General features: G+C 35.6%; 1 protein-coding gene across 6 annotated transcripts in view; it reads left to right on the top strand.

The window, feature by feature from the left end:
• Positions 1-16,284, top strand: part of STRN3 (striatin 3) — a 64,716-nt gene that overhangs the window by 15,403 nt on the left and 33,029 nt on the right. For 5 of the 6 annotated variants that reach the window (XM_061463461.1, XM_061463459.1, XM_061463460.1 and 2 more), the window contains exons 2-7: positions 5,635-5,738; positions 10,630-10,703; positions 12,017-12,098; positions 12,399-12,578; positions 13,040-13,172; positions 14,753-14,894. In XM_061463461.1, coding sequence (XP_061319445.1) covers positions 5,635-5,738; positions 10,630-10,703; positions 12,017-12,098; positions 12,399-12,578; positions 13,040-13,172; positions 14,753-14,894 — 715 coding nt within the window. The remainder of the gene's footprint in view (positions 1-5,634; positions 5,739-10,629; positions 10,704-12,016; positions 12,099-12,398; positions 12,579-13,039; positions 13,173-14,752; positions 14,895-16,284) is intronic. The other variant, XM_061463458.1, reaches the window with a different exon arrangement.

Raw genomic sequence — 16,284 nt, 5'->3', positions numbered from 1 at the left:
TGCTTTTACATGGGTGATGGGTTAGATATTCTGAATGAAACGAAGTTCAGACTGTTTGTTGGAACCTGAAGGTGAGGGCTTCTGTTAGGTTCGGTTTCCTTTCTGTGAATGGGAACCAGAACCTTACTAGCAACACTGGTGTGTCCACTCTTAAATTACTGTCATGAGTCAAATCTTCCACTTCCCCAGTATTTTTTAGTTTTCCTAGACAGTGCTCTACTTCATCTTCAGCATAAGAAACATCTGTAAATGAAGATTAGGTTAGTCTTTTTGTGTGATAGTAATCTTGTGACTAAAATGTTAATAAACAAAAAAATCTTACTATTGTTTTTAGTTTTGTGACATGCCCTAGTAGGGTAAGTGTACACTTCTTTGTGCACTGGCTGTGTAGCTTCAGGCTGCTTCAGTGTATTGCATTTTTTTCAAAAATACTGCAGGCTTTTCCCCCCTTCCTTCTCGAAGCCTGAATGGGCTTTAGAAAAGCAAACCGCAAGTGCTGTATTGCAGCTCACATTGCTTTACATATAATTGAGTATTTCTGAAATACACTGCTAGCGTCCAAGAGTTAACAGTGTTTATAACTGAAATGAAAAGAAAGTATTCCTGTAGTGCTAAGTACATTCGAATGGTTATTTGAATTGTACAGGAAAGTGGTGTTTCAGCAACTGTAACATAAGCCCTGCAATGCTTGAAGTGTTGCATGTTTTACCATTCAGGTTTTGTACCTCTTTTTCGCTTTGACACATTTTGCTAGGTTTGAGGTGTTGGATGAATATTTCAAATACCACATATCAGGATTTATTAATAAAATAATACTGTGAAATCCTGTATGTAGTTACTACATAACCTTTAGGTTACATATGCAATTTTACCTGCCCAAAATGCTGTAATAACTTTGCTTATTTGTCCTCAGTGGCTAAGAGAAATATATTTGATAAATGTAAAGATTGTCTTTAAGTCAAGATTTTCTATGAAGTTGAGGCAATAAAACGCAGTTTTAATATGAATGCTACTGTTATGGGTAGTGCTATATGAAATGTAGAGCAATAATTCCTCGGGTTTTAGGACCTTCCAAGCTTCTTGGGGGAATTCCAAATTTTCTTTCCAGAAAACATTTTTTTTCTTAGAATTCTGATTTATGAACTTGTATGTGCAATGCAGTATTTTTAATAATTTAAGGTTATGTGGAAGTTCTCTAGTAAACTACTTTAAATCTTCTATAACTCTTTGATCAAGCAGTGTAATTGCATGCTGGGGATGTGGCGTGTCAGTGTAATCAATGTTAGAATTTTTTTTTTTTTTCCCTTCTGTGTGCATTCTGTAGTTATTTAACCTCAGACAATCTTTTTCATGGAAACCATACTATTCAAGTGGCTGTTCAGTAATTCTTTTCATCCTTGTATTCATTCTTGCCTAGTTTCAGACATTATTTCATGCATCCTTGCACAAATACAAGTTATCTGTCACTCTAAGTGCTTCTCAGAGCTCCCTGAATTCACTTTCATAATAAAACTGGGCAAGTTCATGTGGTACTCTTGCTTACATCTGAGTACCAAGGCATAGAAAGCTCAGAGTTAGCAAGTATCACTGAATTTTGTAGAAAGGTAGTGGGTCTCAGAGGTCTGAAGCTATTATAAATACAAAAATGGACAGTCTGGTAGAAGGGAAGGAATCTGCCTTGAAAAAGAGGCTCCTGGTTGAACTTGTTTGAAGAAGCATAGCCCTCTCTGTGAAGAAGAACACTCTTAACAGAATCTGTACACAGCCAGATTCAGCTGGATTTTTTTTAAAGCCAGGAGGACATATTTTTGCTTAGATAACTAATGTTTTATGTGCGTTCTGTAAAATAACATGATTTCTTCCCCTTAAGAAATGGTCTTGCTAATACACTTTTTAAAATACATTTTGATTGAATTTGTAATTCAGAAGAGTTAAAACTTGTATTTGACTTTCTTAGTCTCTTTACTCTTGTTTTTGCAACCCTTGCACCCTGGACATGCAGGTTATGATACCATGTTGAGTTTAGGCTGATTCAACACCATGTTGTCATTGAAAGGAGCTGTTACTTCAGTATCCTGTTGGCATCCCTCGTGCCAGCCTAAGTACTCCCATGGCTATACAGACTAGGATCAGGAAACTGATGTAATTCAGAACTGAGTAAAAAATAAATAGAATGATTTCCTCATTAGACTTAATGTGTGGCAGCAGAAGCAGCTAAATCAGCACAGTAGAAAGAACAGAAAAACGACGAGGATTCTTCTTAGTATAAGCCTGGGGACTTAAAAACTGGCAGAAGACAGTGGAAAGAATTCCATTGTTCCAGTCTGTTGTCATAACTAGGAGGGAGGAAAGGTGAGTACCAGATTGTTCTGTGCATTTTGTTTCCCAATTTTAGTGCTAGCTGATCTCTAATCATCAGTATTATCATCATTCAAATCTAGCTCTTCTGAGAATTGTTTCAAAGGAAAGGAATATCTAAGGATTAAGAAAGTTGTATTATGTAGAGAGCATTTCTTAAGCATTTGTCTTTTTGTGTTAGTACAACAACCATGAAGGAGACAGATCTGTTTACATTATCTCTCTTTACCAAACCTGAAATTTACTGCTTTTCAGAGAAGTCAATGTTGGGAAATTGTATATTAATTCTTAAGGCTCATAGTCATGCAGTACATCAAGTGACAGTTTTGACACCCCTCAGTTCTCAGTTCATGGTTGCAGGAAGCAAATTGATTAATGTAATTTATACAGCAAATCTCCAGTGATCTTATTCTTGGTATTATATTGAGGGTCTTGATAACGAAGTATTCCTAAGTCTAAATTAATTTTCCATATTTGTAAATATCAAGCTCAACTTCTGAATACAAAACTTCTGTTAAGTTTTATCCATGTGATGGTTACACTGGGGGGGAATCCCTAAAATCAGTCAGGTCTGTATATAAGTAATTACAGAAAGTGATGCTAAAACACATCTGCCAATATTGACAAAAATGTCAAAAGCCCAATTGCAAAGGACATTTTTGTGTGGCAACCCTTCTGTTCAACCTTTTGGACCCTGTGAAAATTGTTACAGTGTTGTATATAAAAGCTTTTTTGAGGGCTTGTTTGTAGGGTGGGTTTTTGGATTTTGTTTATTTTTATAACATTATTTCTGTAGTATATTGATTCTCTAGATTACTCAGCTCATTAACCTGTCTGGTTGAAAATTTTGAGAGCTAAGCAACAGCTAAGAAATAGGGAGACTTGATTCTGCTTAGCCATGTACTCCAGAATTATTTCCAGAAGAAGGAAACAGTTTGGCTATGTGCACTTAAGAAGCAGATCCTTCCCTCTGTGTATCACAGTATAAGAGCTATATTATTTTCCTGTCTGGTGTCAGCAAACTGAGAATGAAAGAAGACCCAGCAGCTGCAGGTGGCTACTAAGATTTGTCAGATAGTTACAAAAAATGTGCTGGCCAATGAAAGAAGACTAATAGAATGGGAGAAGAGCATTGCTTACAGAATACTTGAGTTTTGGAAAGAGTTGAGAACCAAATTCAAGTCACAGAGCACAAGAACTTTCATAACCTTCCTTAGATGTTTAGTTCTGGGCTTATTTTTGTAAAAAGAGTCTGTGTGCATGCAGTAGCTTCCAGATATTTGAAGTATGGTGTTCTGCATACGTGCATGTAATATATTACCTTTTTTTGAAAAGCTACTTTTATAAGTATGTGTAAGGATGTTGTTTACTCTTTGTTACCTCATCTTTGAGTGAAAATTCCGGTAAGTTGGGCTTGTGAAATTGTCTGGTCACTTGCTGCCTTACTAGAGATACTAGAGAAGTGCAAATTAGTTGTAATTATAGTTTCCTGCAGAAGGCTGTTAACTATCAGTCGGATTAGAGTCAGTTTTATAGTATTTTTTAGAATCTAAGTAATGTAATTGCAGTTGAACATAGTTGTTGGGTTTGCTCAACTTCCTCCGCCCCCTTCCACTGGGAGCTGATTGTTTAAAATAGCAGACTCTGGATCTTGGTGTCTAGCTTTGATCTTTAAATATCTCTGCAATCATTACAAAGTCCGTGTCTTAATTATTTTTTTTCCTTCTGTAGTACCGTGTGCTGTTTGGTGCATTAGTTGTTCTCACCAAGTGGTACTGGTTAGTTGAAAGTGTATTCATGACATACTTAACTGAAATACTCGTAACTGTCTTGTTCTCCCTAAGATTTTAATTTTTGATTAAATAATTAGTTAGCTAATGCAGGGTAAAAGAACACAATTTTGTTTACCGTTGAGCACAAATGGCAGAGGGGCTAAAATCGGCTGGTGTGTGGAGGTTTATGTGATGATACCACTTAGTGTTGAGAAGGGAGCAGTGCAAGAATGCTGTCCTCCTGTTTAGATGTTTCAGGCTCTAACCGCTGAGAGTGATGAAAATGTACAACCCCTCCCTTTAAAAAAATCCTCATGATAGATCAGATGCCAATTATAGCTCTGTTGGTGTGGTTGGTTTGTTTGTTTTTTTAATTTTTTAAAATTGTGCCTCCTTTAATAATGAAACTGTGGTGCTGATCTTAAGCTCTGTAGATCAGTGTGGTCTCTACTCTCCCTGCTCTGTTTCCTTTTAATTCCTCTTCCAAGAAAAATTTAAATTGGATATTCTCTTAAATTATCTACCCAATGACTTTGGTCCATTTAAAGTCATAATGAGGACAAATGAGTTAGTAGTTTCCTGTAATGAAGGCTAATCCAGTAACATCATTGTTTAAATTTTGTATTCACATCTGCAAGTTCCCTTGTCTTCACTAAGATTTGAACTTGGCAAAAGATGGAATATAAGCCCTCTCACTTTGTAGTGAAGAGACTACTTATTTTTCAATAGGCTTCCTACTTTTATTTCTCAACTACTGTCAAGTTTTCCACTAGCTCTTTTGTACTAATTGATAGCTTGTATGCTCTACTGAATTTGTTGATACCTACTATGTTAGCAGGCAAGTATAAAGCTTAACTGCTTCTTTGTAAGTTTGGTGGTTAATCGGATTGATGCTTAAAAAGAAAACTACATAGAAAAAGGTATTTTTCTTCATATAGAACAGCACACTAAACCAAATTCTCACTTGATATTCTAATCTTTAGCCATCTTCAATAGTTAAGTAAAATGTGAATCTGTAAAATATAGCTGTTTCCTCTGTCATGGTTCTGTGAATTCTGTGTTGGTATTCGTGTTACCATTTCTTAATCTAGAATCTTAATCTATACTGGCATTAAAGCCTAAGTTGCTTAGAAGTATTCTGTGTACCTGTTTTAGTATGGCTTTGGGCTTTGGAAGAAAACGTGTAATAGAATTTATACTAACAACGCCATAAGGGCAAAAATATGTGCATCTGTTGAAATGTTTCATATGGCTGCTGTTTGTGCCTTCTTTCAGAGCTGCTACACTAACTTAAATACCTTTATTTCAAGTTAAAGTTCCCAACATTTATGAACAGAAAGTAATATTTGGTCTCTAGTGTAGAAGTGTTTATTGTTAATGATTGAAGTAATTAATAAAAATATTTTATTTTTGTTGTTGTTTCCCTCTTCCCCTTCGCTTTGTTTTGAGAACAGAATAGAATACAATCTGTTATCCTTTTTCTTTTTTGTGTGTGTGTTTTCAGGCTCGGATAGCGTTTTTACAAGGGGAAAGAAAGGGTCAAGAAAATTTGAAGAAAGATTTAGTGAGAAGAATAAAAATGTTAGAGTATGCATTAAAACAAGAAAGGTATGTATACAAATTGTTCAGCTTTTATCTGACCTGGAAAACTTTACAGACTAAAAGGAATTCAGTCATGTTGTGTAAACTGTCTTTACTAGGAGGTTCTCTGTTACTTTGTCTAAGATGTCTTTATGGTTGGTCATCTTTACACTGCATTTTCTTACAACCTTTAGTGTCTGCTATCATTAAAAGTTGAATAATTTTCAAATTGTTTGGATTCGCATCTTAATCACACGAAGTGCAAATTGGACAGTCTCCCTTTTCTGAGTTAGAGTAATGGTGTACTAAGTAAGAATAAATGTTCCAAACATTTATATCTTAACTACTGTACCTTTATCTGCTCTTACGTGTTAAGCTTGAAAGAATGAAAAATACTGTTCTCTTGATTCTCTACAACTATTGTGTATGTGTTGCATGATGAAAACTGTTTTATGTCAGAATGGAATCCTTCAAAAGTTAGCTTTACATTTTGAAATATGTCTTTTTTTTCGTGTGGTAGGTGCTAAAATGTCTAGTCTTAGTAGGTGCATTTTCTGTAGCTTTAGTGCTTTAAGAATTTAAATTCCACTCAGTCCATGCAGGCTAATATCCTTCAAAGCTACATGCTCTGGTTATTTCGTTTGACCAAAATTAGTAGTTAATTCTGCAAAAACACTAGTAAAATAATCCTGCCATGTGCCTGTACCTTCAGTAGGGGATTCAATTCTTGTATTTAATTTTATCATGCTCTTCAAAAGTAGTTGAATTAGGCAACAAAACAAGTAGCCTTTAATCATTAATTTTTGAGTGGAAGGAATGTTTTTGCCAGAGTAAACTTAAAATTTTGTGGCAAAGTGTAGTGAGGCTTCACCTAGGCATTTTTAAGTTAGTCATTCTAGAGTGTGTCTAAATGTATTTTCCATTATGAATTAAGTGTGACTAGTACAAAGATAATTTCAATTAGTTGGTTTCACACTAAAAACTAACGTTTTGGGCAAGGATGACTACATATGTCCATGAAGTGTCCAGTATAAAGGTGCTTCAGAAAACAGCCTGAGTTCATACAGAAAGCCGTATTGGCACATCCTGTGTTTTCTGGTGAAGAGGCAGAAAGATCTATTTGTTCTTTCAGCCCTGTCCTCAAAAACAAAAGTAAAGCCGGGTTTCCAAGCCCTGGAAGACTAAAAGTTACATTGTTACATCATACAGGTAATTTGCAGGTCACTCTGGATTCAAGGCAGAGGAAAAGTATGCAAAGTGTTGGGGTGTGTGTACTCTTCCTTTAAAGGATATTGAGCATATCAAAGGAGTAATATTACTTATACCCAAGACACTTATGAGAAACCCAAATGTCTTGAGTATAAGTAATTTTCTGAAGTAAAAAGAAAGCATTTTGGTTATTGTGGCAATAATAAACTCTGTATGCTGCATGTACAGAGATACCATAAGGATACACAACCATAAGGCTGTGAGGATTGCCTACTTACTGAGATAAATCAGAGGCAGTTAATTACAGCTGGAGTGTGAAGACATCATTTGCAGAATTTGAAGACGAATAGCATTGGTGAAATCTCATTCTTGCATTTCTTCTGAAATGCAGCTGCCTTTATAGTTAGACTTCCTGTAAAATTCCAGAATTCATCTGATGGGCAAGAAACTTGTAAACATGTACAACAGAAGCAGAACAGCAGAACATGGAGTTTGCTTCAGTTCTTGTGGCTAGTGGGTACAAGCCAACACTGCATACTTTGCAAGAGGAAAATCCTTGCTTAAGTTCCAGCCAGAATTCTCATGAAGATTGCTGAAAACAGGAACTGAAAGTCTGGGAATGATTGGTGAATGTGTGGGAGGCAACAAGGAAGCTGTCTGTTATTTTATCTCTACAAATGCCCAGTAGTTTGAGGGGATCTAATTGCAAAAGTATGATGGATTGAGCAAGGAAAGCAAACAGGTACTGACTTGTCAGCAAATCATCCAGGAACGACAGTATGTTAGTTTCTTGGTTGTTGCACTGAGTGAAAAATTCAGATTAAAAAAGGTTACTTTTTTGCCATTGTTCCTCTGAGTCAAGAATCATAACTAATGAAAAGAAATTCTGAGAATTCCAGGTCTGAAAATTCTTGATGGCAAAAACTGTGTTGCACGTGTTCCACCTCTGCTGCCTTTCTGTGTTTGTTTTTAACTTCCTGATGCTGTCAAAGAGTCATGCAGTAAAATATCAGATTATAGGGAGTCAGAAATGAAATCACTCGGACAATGATGACTGATTTCTCAGAAAAAACGTATGAAACAGGACATCAGTGTGTAAGGTTAAATAAAATGCAGTAGTAGTTACAAAATAGTTTGACATTTCTAGTATTCATCTGTAAGTGTGTATGCATTGTGTAATAATGTTTTCAGAAGTAAAATGTTACCATTTTAATGTTCTTAAATATTTTGGTAGTCCTATATCAATTTTTGTAATGAAATTGGGCTCTAAGTATAGTTCTACGTTTTGAGTGGGGTTTTTTTGTCTGTAGCTAATGTATATTCCTTTATAGTGTTTTGAGACCCAGGAAGACTTCTGTTATGTACTCAGAGACACTTTACTCCAACCTTCATTAGCATAGTGCTGTGCTTAAATTAGTAAGACTTGCTGAGATCATTAAACTGTGACTATATTTTGACTTTATGGGGTGGCTTATATCCTTGCAAATGAGTGGTAGGATTCAACAGCTAAATAGCAGGCAGTTAAATCGGTGTAGGGCATTATTTCTCTTTCTATGAGTGAAGAAGTAAAAGAAACCTAGTCTTAGAAGAGTATCAAGTCAGTACTCAAAGGATTTAAAATATGCCTCTTCTGTAGAGTTCAGTTACTATGTATTGTGGGGGCATAACGTCACTGGCTTGTTAACAACTATGTACCTTGCTAGTAATTTTTAAGATATGTAGTAATTACCCTTGTTTATGCAACAATACAGAAAGGGATACATGTGCAAAGATATAGCTTATTGGAATTTAATAAGATTAATTTCTTACTGTAAAACAGAAGTTGATGGGAAAGAACTGATCTCGGTACATGCATCAGTAGTTCGACTTATTTGTAGTGGCTAGTCATTGGTATAATTTTAGATCAGATATATCATCATCTTCTCTAATGAACAATTAAAGCAGAATTTTAATTATTGTTTTGAAATTGTGGCTCCAGAGTAGAACAGCTGCTCCTAAATGGTACTTCATACAGCTTGAATTGAACAAATACATGTTGGCTTTTCAATTACAGTGCTCTATTGGTTTCACTTATGAATTAAGCAAATGCATTTTGGTAGCTTTATTTAATGTCACAATTTCATAATTATTTTCTTTTTGCTTGTTTCTTTTTTAACCAGATGTACAGTATAAATCATAGCATGTGCACTTTATCTAGAGGGCTTGGTGGAACACTGCCTTATTATAATGTGGAACAAAGCTTTGTCTCTCAGTTTAAAGAGAGCACCTAGGATAGACAGCCTTACTAGTGCATGAATGAAACATGAGCATATAAACAAATAATTTATTACTGTTTAACTGGCAGGCAGTCAGATTCAGGTCATGCAAATAGCTACTCTTCAGGAGCCTTACAGTTTTTCTGCTATAATTGCTACAAAATGCAGAATTTTATCTTCCTATAAAGGGTCCATAGTGCCATCTACTGACCGTTTGTTAATGAGACTGTTCCTAATTGCAAGTTTAGCAGAAACTTCTGTAATATAGAAGAGAATCTTCTATACCATCAAGTAAGTCAGCCAGCATTTGAGATAAACTTTACCTTACATTTGGAAAAAACTTGCAGCAGTGGTGCAGCTGTTTGAGAAGGTCTGTTGAAAATCCTTCATTGTGTCCACCCAGCATACACTCCATTACGTATCTTTTCTCAGGATGTTTCATATTCAGGAGTAGTCTCTAAGATTGGTGGAAGCCAGATTTAGTTATTCTTAAAGCTTTGGTCAAATGTTAATACAGAATTATGAAGACAGTTGTATTTTATAGAGACTTCCTTAAAATGTGGCTGCTAAGATTTTTACAGAGATATTTCACCTTAGCTCTACTGCAGAAGATCTAGAGTTCTTTTCCCTGAGATTTTGAGTATTGTTGCAAATTATCTACAAGGCAAAAGTCAAACTGAAAGATCTAAGATACAGAATTCCAGGATTTAGGTGTCGATAGTTCATATGGTATTCCTGAAGGTAAAGGGAGCTTAAGACATATTGATCGGCAATGTGGGTAGAGAGTAAGATTTGGAAGACTCATGCATACCTGCCTGAAAATAGTATCATGAAGAGTGATTTTTAAAAAGTGATGGAGAAGGAGAGGTTAGAAGATCAGCAATCAGGAGATGGGAAGGAGTGGGGCATATTTGCATTGGTGGACTGAGGAATTGGAAGCTAAGCCTCTAGTCAATGAGGAAGAGAAAAATCAGGAAAAGAATACATGTGATGAGGGAAATCGCACTCCAGGATGTTTCTTTAGAGGGAAAGATCTCCATCGTAAGCAAAGACAGAACAGGAGAAAAATTGAAGAGGAATTTTGAAGGTGGCAAAGAGGCAGGAATCCTGAATATGAGGTTCATTTCTTGTAGTGTGATTGGCTAGCAATGACAGTGCTACAGCAGCAAAAATACTCTCTGCTAAATACTTGAGCCAACTGTTTCTTTAAAGGTTCTCATAGTAGCCCACACACATGGAAAAACAAATTCTTGGAGAACATACTAAACCCTCATCTGTAAGTTGATTCAAAACCATGTTCTTGAAACACTAGAAATAATTGTATGATACAGTAATGATCACAGGAGTCTTGTTTGGATAAATTATATTGTTAGTATGGTTTTAAATGGGAATAGTAGAATGTTATGGTAAGAGCATCGTACACTAATTTCTTAAGCATTTGTATGCTTTTTCAGGGCAAAATACCATAAATTAAAATATGGCACAGAATTGAACCAAGGTGACTTGAAAATGCCAACTTTTGATTCAGGTAACTTTTTTACAATAGTCTGTTTCAGTGTTATTTGTTTATATGGTGTTGTAGATTTGCTGTGCTCAGTTTATTGCAGCATTCAGTCTCCTTGCACCCCATCTCCAGGTATGTTAGAGAATATCTCAAGGAAAGGTTTGGCATTGATTACCTGATGTTTGATCTGAAAATCAGAATTAATTGACCTTTTTTGAAAAAGCTCTGAATGTCAAAAAAACCTTTAAATGAGGTTATACAGTTCCTATTTAGCTGCTGCTTCTCATTATTTCTGATAATATCCCTTCTTGAAGGATTTACTATTTTTTTTTCCTCATTCTGCCATCTATCTGGAAGGAGGGGATAAGTGCAGAATAAACATAAGAAATACTGTTGGTATTTGGTGGTTTTATAGGCTACTAATGTTTCAAGAATGAAAAAAAAAATTGTACTGCATTGGCTTGTGGGGAAAAAAAAGTTTCAGAGCTTCTGGTTTTATCTTAAATCAAGGGGGGAAAAAAGTTCAAAGAGAAAAAACGCTATTCTTATTGGTACTCTGGAGTACATCTTTGTTTTGCAATGTAGATATCAAGCTGATCATAACATTCTTGCTCTTAACAGTACTACAGATATAGGAAAGGATTTTTTCATAATATTAGACTACTTAATATGCAGAATTGCATGTAGCTTCTCTTGACATGTAGGTCTTTATTCCCCACCCCATTTTTTTGTCTGTTTTCTTCTGTTTTAGAAGTGCTTTCGTATTCAGTTGAAACTAGACATCATGATTCATATTTCTTGCTTGATGGGATTTTTCCCATGTATTTAAACACACTATAAGTCAGAAGTTAAAATTCTTAAACTTTAGTTTGTGCTATGTTTTATAGTCTCTACCATGGTAAAAATGCAGTGGTTCTAGATTTTAACTGTTGATAGTAAACTGATGGAATTTGTCAAACTTGACGTGTTAGTTTTCTGCAAATGCTGATGTATGTCACTACTTCATTTATTTGAACTGTATTTTTTATGCTGCTTTCTAAGCATCTCTGCTTTGTGAAACAGATACAGCCTGTTTTCTTAGCAGTAACACTTCAGTGCACATTCTTTTACGTACAAGTTAAATATTTTTCTGGTTACTTTTCTGCGTGTTAAGAGGTCAGGATTTTTCAGTGATTCTGTTCAATTATTTGCCCGATGCTTCAGCAACAAATTAGGGGAAAAATTAATTGAAAAGCACTGCATCTGATCTGAAGCTTTTAGTTTCATTGGTATTTTGTATAAAAGTAAATTGAGTTCAAACAAACAAAGCCACCCAACTATGACACTGTATCTTTCAGAAGAAACCAAAGATACGGAGGTTCCTGCAGTACCTCAAAATAGCCAATTGACCTGGAAGCAAGGCAGACAGTTACTGAGACAGTAAGTAATGTTGTTGAATATTGGTGTATTCAAGCTTTTCTGTGAAGTACAAGCTGTGTGTATGTATATACTTACTCTATGAAACACAGTAATTGAGGTGGATAAATCGTGGTTCATTTTTCTGAACTTCATAGTCTTGAGCTGTGGGCAGCATAGAGTAAGGTTTTCCATATGAAATGGATTAACAGCGATGCTTATTTTTCCATGGTGTAATAGTGGCATTAGTTTTTAACAGTCAATACTAAATTCTTTCCTTTTCCCTCACATACGCTTTCCTCTTTTTTCTCTTAATGCTTCTAGATATCTTCAGGAAGTAGGTTATACAGATACAATACTGGATGTACGCTCCCAGCGAGTAAGGTCTTTGCTTGGGCTCTCCAATTCAGAACCAAATGGTTCAGTAGAGACAAAGAACTTGGAGCAAATCCTCAATGGGGGTGAATCTCCTTCATCAAAACAAAAGGGACAGGAAATCAAAAGGTAAGTGAAGGGATAAGAAATGCCTGAATTTTGCTTTTCTTCACCATTGATATGTGCCAGTCATTTCATATTGAACTTTCAACTGTAGAGTCTCTGAACAGGTATGGGTGTAACAGACTACAAATGGTTTTGAACTTCAGTGAAATTGATTATACATAGGAACATAGGTATCTGTATTACATACATATGTGTGTATTATATATATACACGCAGGAAAATATGTAGTGTATTGAAGTTGAATTTGTCATATAACCGTTTGGAGTTATTTTAAGGAAAGATTGGTTGAGTGGTGCTTTTACAATAAGGAATTAGGGCAGCTATAGAAACTTCTTCATATTTGTTGTTTTGCTTGTTTTAAAGCTCTTAAGCTGTTGGGTAGCAGTTGCATTTAATCTGATTAATCGTCTAAAATCTCTTCAGCAAGTAAAATGGATTCTCTCTTGATGTTTCTATTTATGTAGGAATTCTGGTGATGTTCTTGAAACGTTTAACTTCTTAGAAAATGCAGATGATAGTGATGAAGAAGAAGAGAGTGACATGATAGAAGATATTGCAGACGGAAAAGAAAAGCACCGGATAAATAAGAAACACAAAGTAAAAGTTTGTTTGTTTTTTTTCAAATATATATAGATCTGAAATCCCCTTTAAAAAGGGATTTTTTTTTTTTTTTTTCCAGATGACTATAAATGTTAAAATGTTGTTGTACCTGTGTTATCTGAATGGACTGTGAACAGATGCAGTATTGGTAAATTTGGTAGTTTTGTTAATGCATTATTTGTTTGCAAATGTGAATTAATTGCTGAAAGAGGTAACTGATTGGCCATCCTAGCTTCTCTGCATACTTTTGAGGGCCTTTATGAGGCAAATTTAGCACAATACAGTGTGCATCCTTTCCAAGTTTTGGAGAAGGTAGGGATAATTTATTAGAAGGAACTAAATCAGTAATTTAAAACAAAATAATTTCCATGTCAAATAGTTCTTTAATTCTTCCTTTTATGCAGCTTTTTATTAAATACTTTAAGAGCCTGGCAGAGACTTAATCTGCAGTAGTTTGGTTCTGATTTATTTTCCTTTTTAGTTTTCCATTCTGTGAGCAACTTTGTCTTACGTGTACTTTCTTAGTTATATTCCTCCTGTACTGGAAGAATATCTCTCTCATTGGGGTTTCCTCATGTAAAGAGGTTTATTTATGAACATTGTACTCACAGTTCTATTACTTTTTTCTCAGTAGAGTTTTCTGTAGCATTATGACCCTTGTGGCTGTATTGGATTTTCCTAAATAGCAACGTTAGCTTGTCTTAACACAAGTCTTAATCTCCGAATTTGAACTGTCAGGGAGGGTTTTTCGCCATACCTTTGGTATTAACTTGTACTTTTGGTAAACAGATTAAGCAGGCAATCAGTGGATTTTTTTTTTTTTTGTTCTAAGGCAGTAGATCATGTGATAAAAAAATTATCTAATGAGTAAATCTCCAGGGCAGATATGAAGGCATTACTTAGTTTTTAAAAAATTCTTAACAAAGCTTGGTTTTTTTAATAGAAAGTATAAGCATCATTTATAGGTATCTTTTTTAAAATTGTCTTCTGCGAAAGGATGACAGTATTGTCCAAGTTATAAAAACATAACCCCATGTGGAAATTTTTCTTCACCTGCAGAATAAAAGAAAACTTTTCACTGATGTCTTGATGTGGGGTGGTTTTTGTTTTAAGGTGAAGATGTGGTAGGACCAGTAAAAACACGCTTTTCAGAGGAAAGTGTATTTTGCAAGCTTATGTTTAACACTGAAATAGAACTGCAAAGCGAAAGGGAAAAAGTCTTCTGGATCAGGAAAAAACACAGTTTCTATGTAAAGCTTTTCTGCTGATGTTGCAAGAAAATACAAAATTTTCCAATTGATAGGTTTTAAAGATTGGGATGTATGGGATTGTTTTTGTTGTTAGTATTCTTTTGATTTCTTAATAATCACTACACTGCACTGCTCTCTTTTTTTTCTGTTTCACTTTTAGTAAGCAGCTCTAGATCTGACTATATTTATCTTTTTCTGCATTTCATGTTGAAAAATGTTTTCCCCTGAAACTAGATACGTGGAGAGAGTAATCTATATTGTTTCTAAATATCTGAGTAGAAAATCTGTTCATGATTCAAATGCAGAAAAACATTTATCTGCTTGCAGATTGGTAATGAAGGTTTAGCTGCTGACCTTACAGATGACCCTGATACTGAAGAAGCTTTGAAAGAATTCGATTTTTTAGTGACAGCTGAAGATGGTGAGGGAGCTGGAGAAGCTCGAAGTTCAGGAGATGGAACAGAGTGGGGTAAGATGCTAGCAGAAGCTTTTAGAAATAAAGGAATAATTGTTCATGATAGTGCACAAGAGTTGCAATACCTACTAAGATGATGTGGATGTGTGGATGATTGTGGTGATCAAATGCTGCTGCTTAGTAGTATACTGGATGCTGAAACTTTTGTCTCTATACATAGTATATGTGCTGTTGTAGTTGCCACAAATACAATTCTAGTTAACGTTTGTTTCAGATTTTTGTCTTCATTCCAAAACTGAAATAGAATATTTTATTTCCTGAATAACATAAACTAGGATTTGGAATATTTTTATACCTGAATTAAATGTGCTTTCATATCTAGATTCTTTTTTGCATTTTTTTTTTTTTTTTCTGATCAAGAGCTTTAAACTTTCTGGCTCAAGTTAAATAGATTTCTTTGGTGTACTTTGTAAAAATGGTCAATTAGTGTATTTAGGTTTTCTGGCTGAGATTTTTAGATGTTATTGCTAATGTGGCTTGTGTTTGTAGAATCAAAAAGTACTATTGTACTGGCATAACTATTTTAGTGTAGATAAGAAAAGTACGTAGATTAATAATTTGATGTGAAACAAACTGTGCTAAGTCAGAAACTCCTGGAGCCTATGTGTTTCAAAAGAAGAAATTGAAAGAGGGAGAGAATTTGCATAGGAAAAAGGATAATGAACAAAATAATTCATGTCTCCCTTGAAGTGGGAAATTGACCATCTGAACAGTGGTAGAGGCAATTTTGTGGGTGCATGCTCTTAAGTCTTTTGTTGTAAGGCCAAAAGGACGGTATGGCCCGGCACAAGCAATCCAGGAGGTTCCTCGACTGTGTAGAAGACAACTTCCTTCTGCAAGTAATAGAGGAACCGACAAGGAGAGGTGCCATGCTTGACCTCGTGCTCACCAACAGGGAAGGGCTCATTGGAAATGTGATGCTCCAGGGCAGCCTTGGATGCAGCGATCATGAGGCGGTCAAATTTGAGATCCTCAGGACAGTGAGAAGAGCGTGCAGCAAGCTCACTGCCCTAGACTTCAAAAGAGCAGACTTTGGCCTCTTCAGAAACCTGCTTCGGAAGGTTCCATGGGATACAGCCCTAGAGGGCAGAGGAGCCCAAGACTGTTGGTTGATATTCAAGGATCACCTGCTACAAGCTCAGGAGTGTTGCATCCCAACCAGAAGGAAGTGCAGCAGGAGGGCCAGGAGACCTCCTTGGATGGATAAGGAGCTGCTGAGGAAAATTCAAATGAAAAAAGAGGCTTATAATAAGTGGAAGCAAGGACAGGTGGCATGGGAAGAGTACAGGGCTGTTGTCTGAGAAGCTAGGGACCAGGTTAGGAAAGCTAAGGCTCAGTTAGAATTAAACTTAGCTAGAGGTATTAAAGAAAACAGGAAGGGATT

This window comes from Pezoporus flaviventris, unplaced genomic scaffold, assembly GCF_033815535.1.
Source record: "Pezoporus flaviventris isolate CSIRO_AGI_PZ_B2104156 unplaced genomic scaffold, CSIRO_AGI_Pfla_v1 ptg000036l, whole genome shotgun sequence".
NCBI lineage: Eukaryota > Metazoa > Chordata > Aves > Psittaciformes > Psittacidae > Pezoporus > Pezoporus flaviventris.
This window is presented reverse-complemented; position numbering and strand designations above follow the sequence as displayed.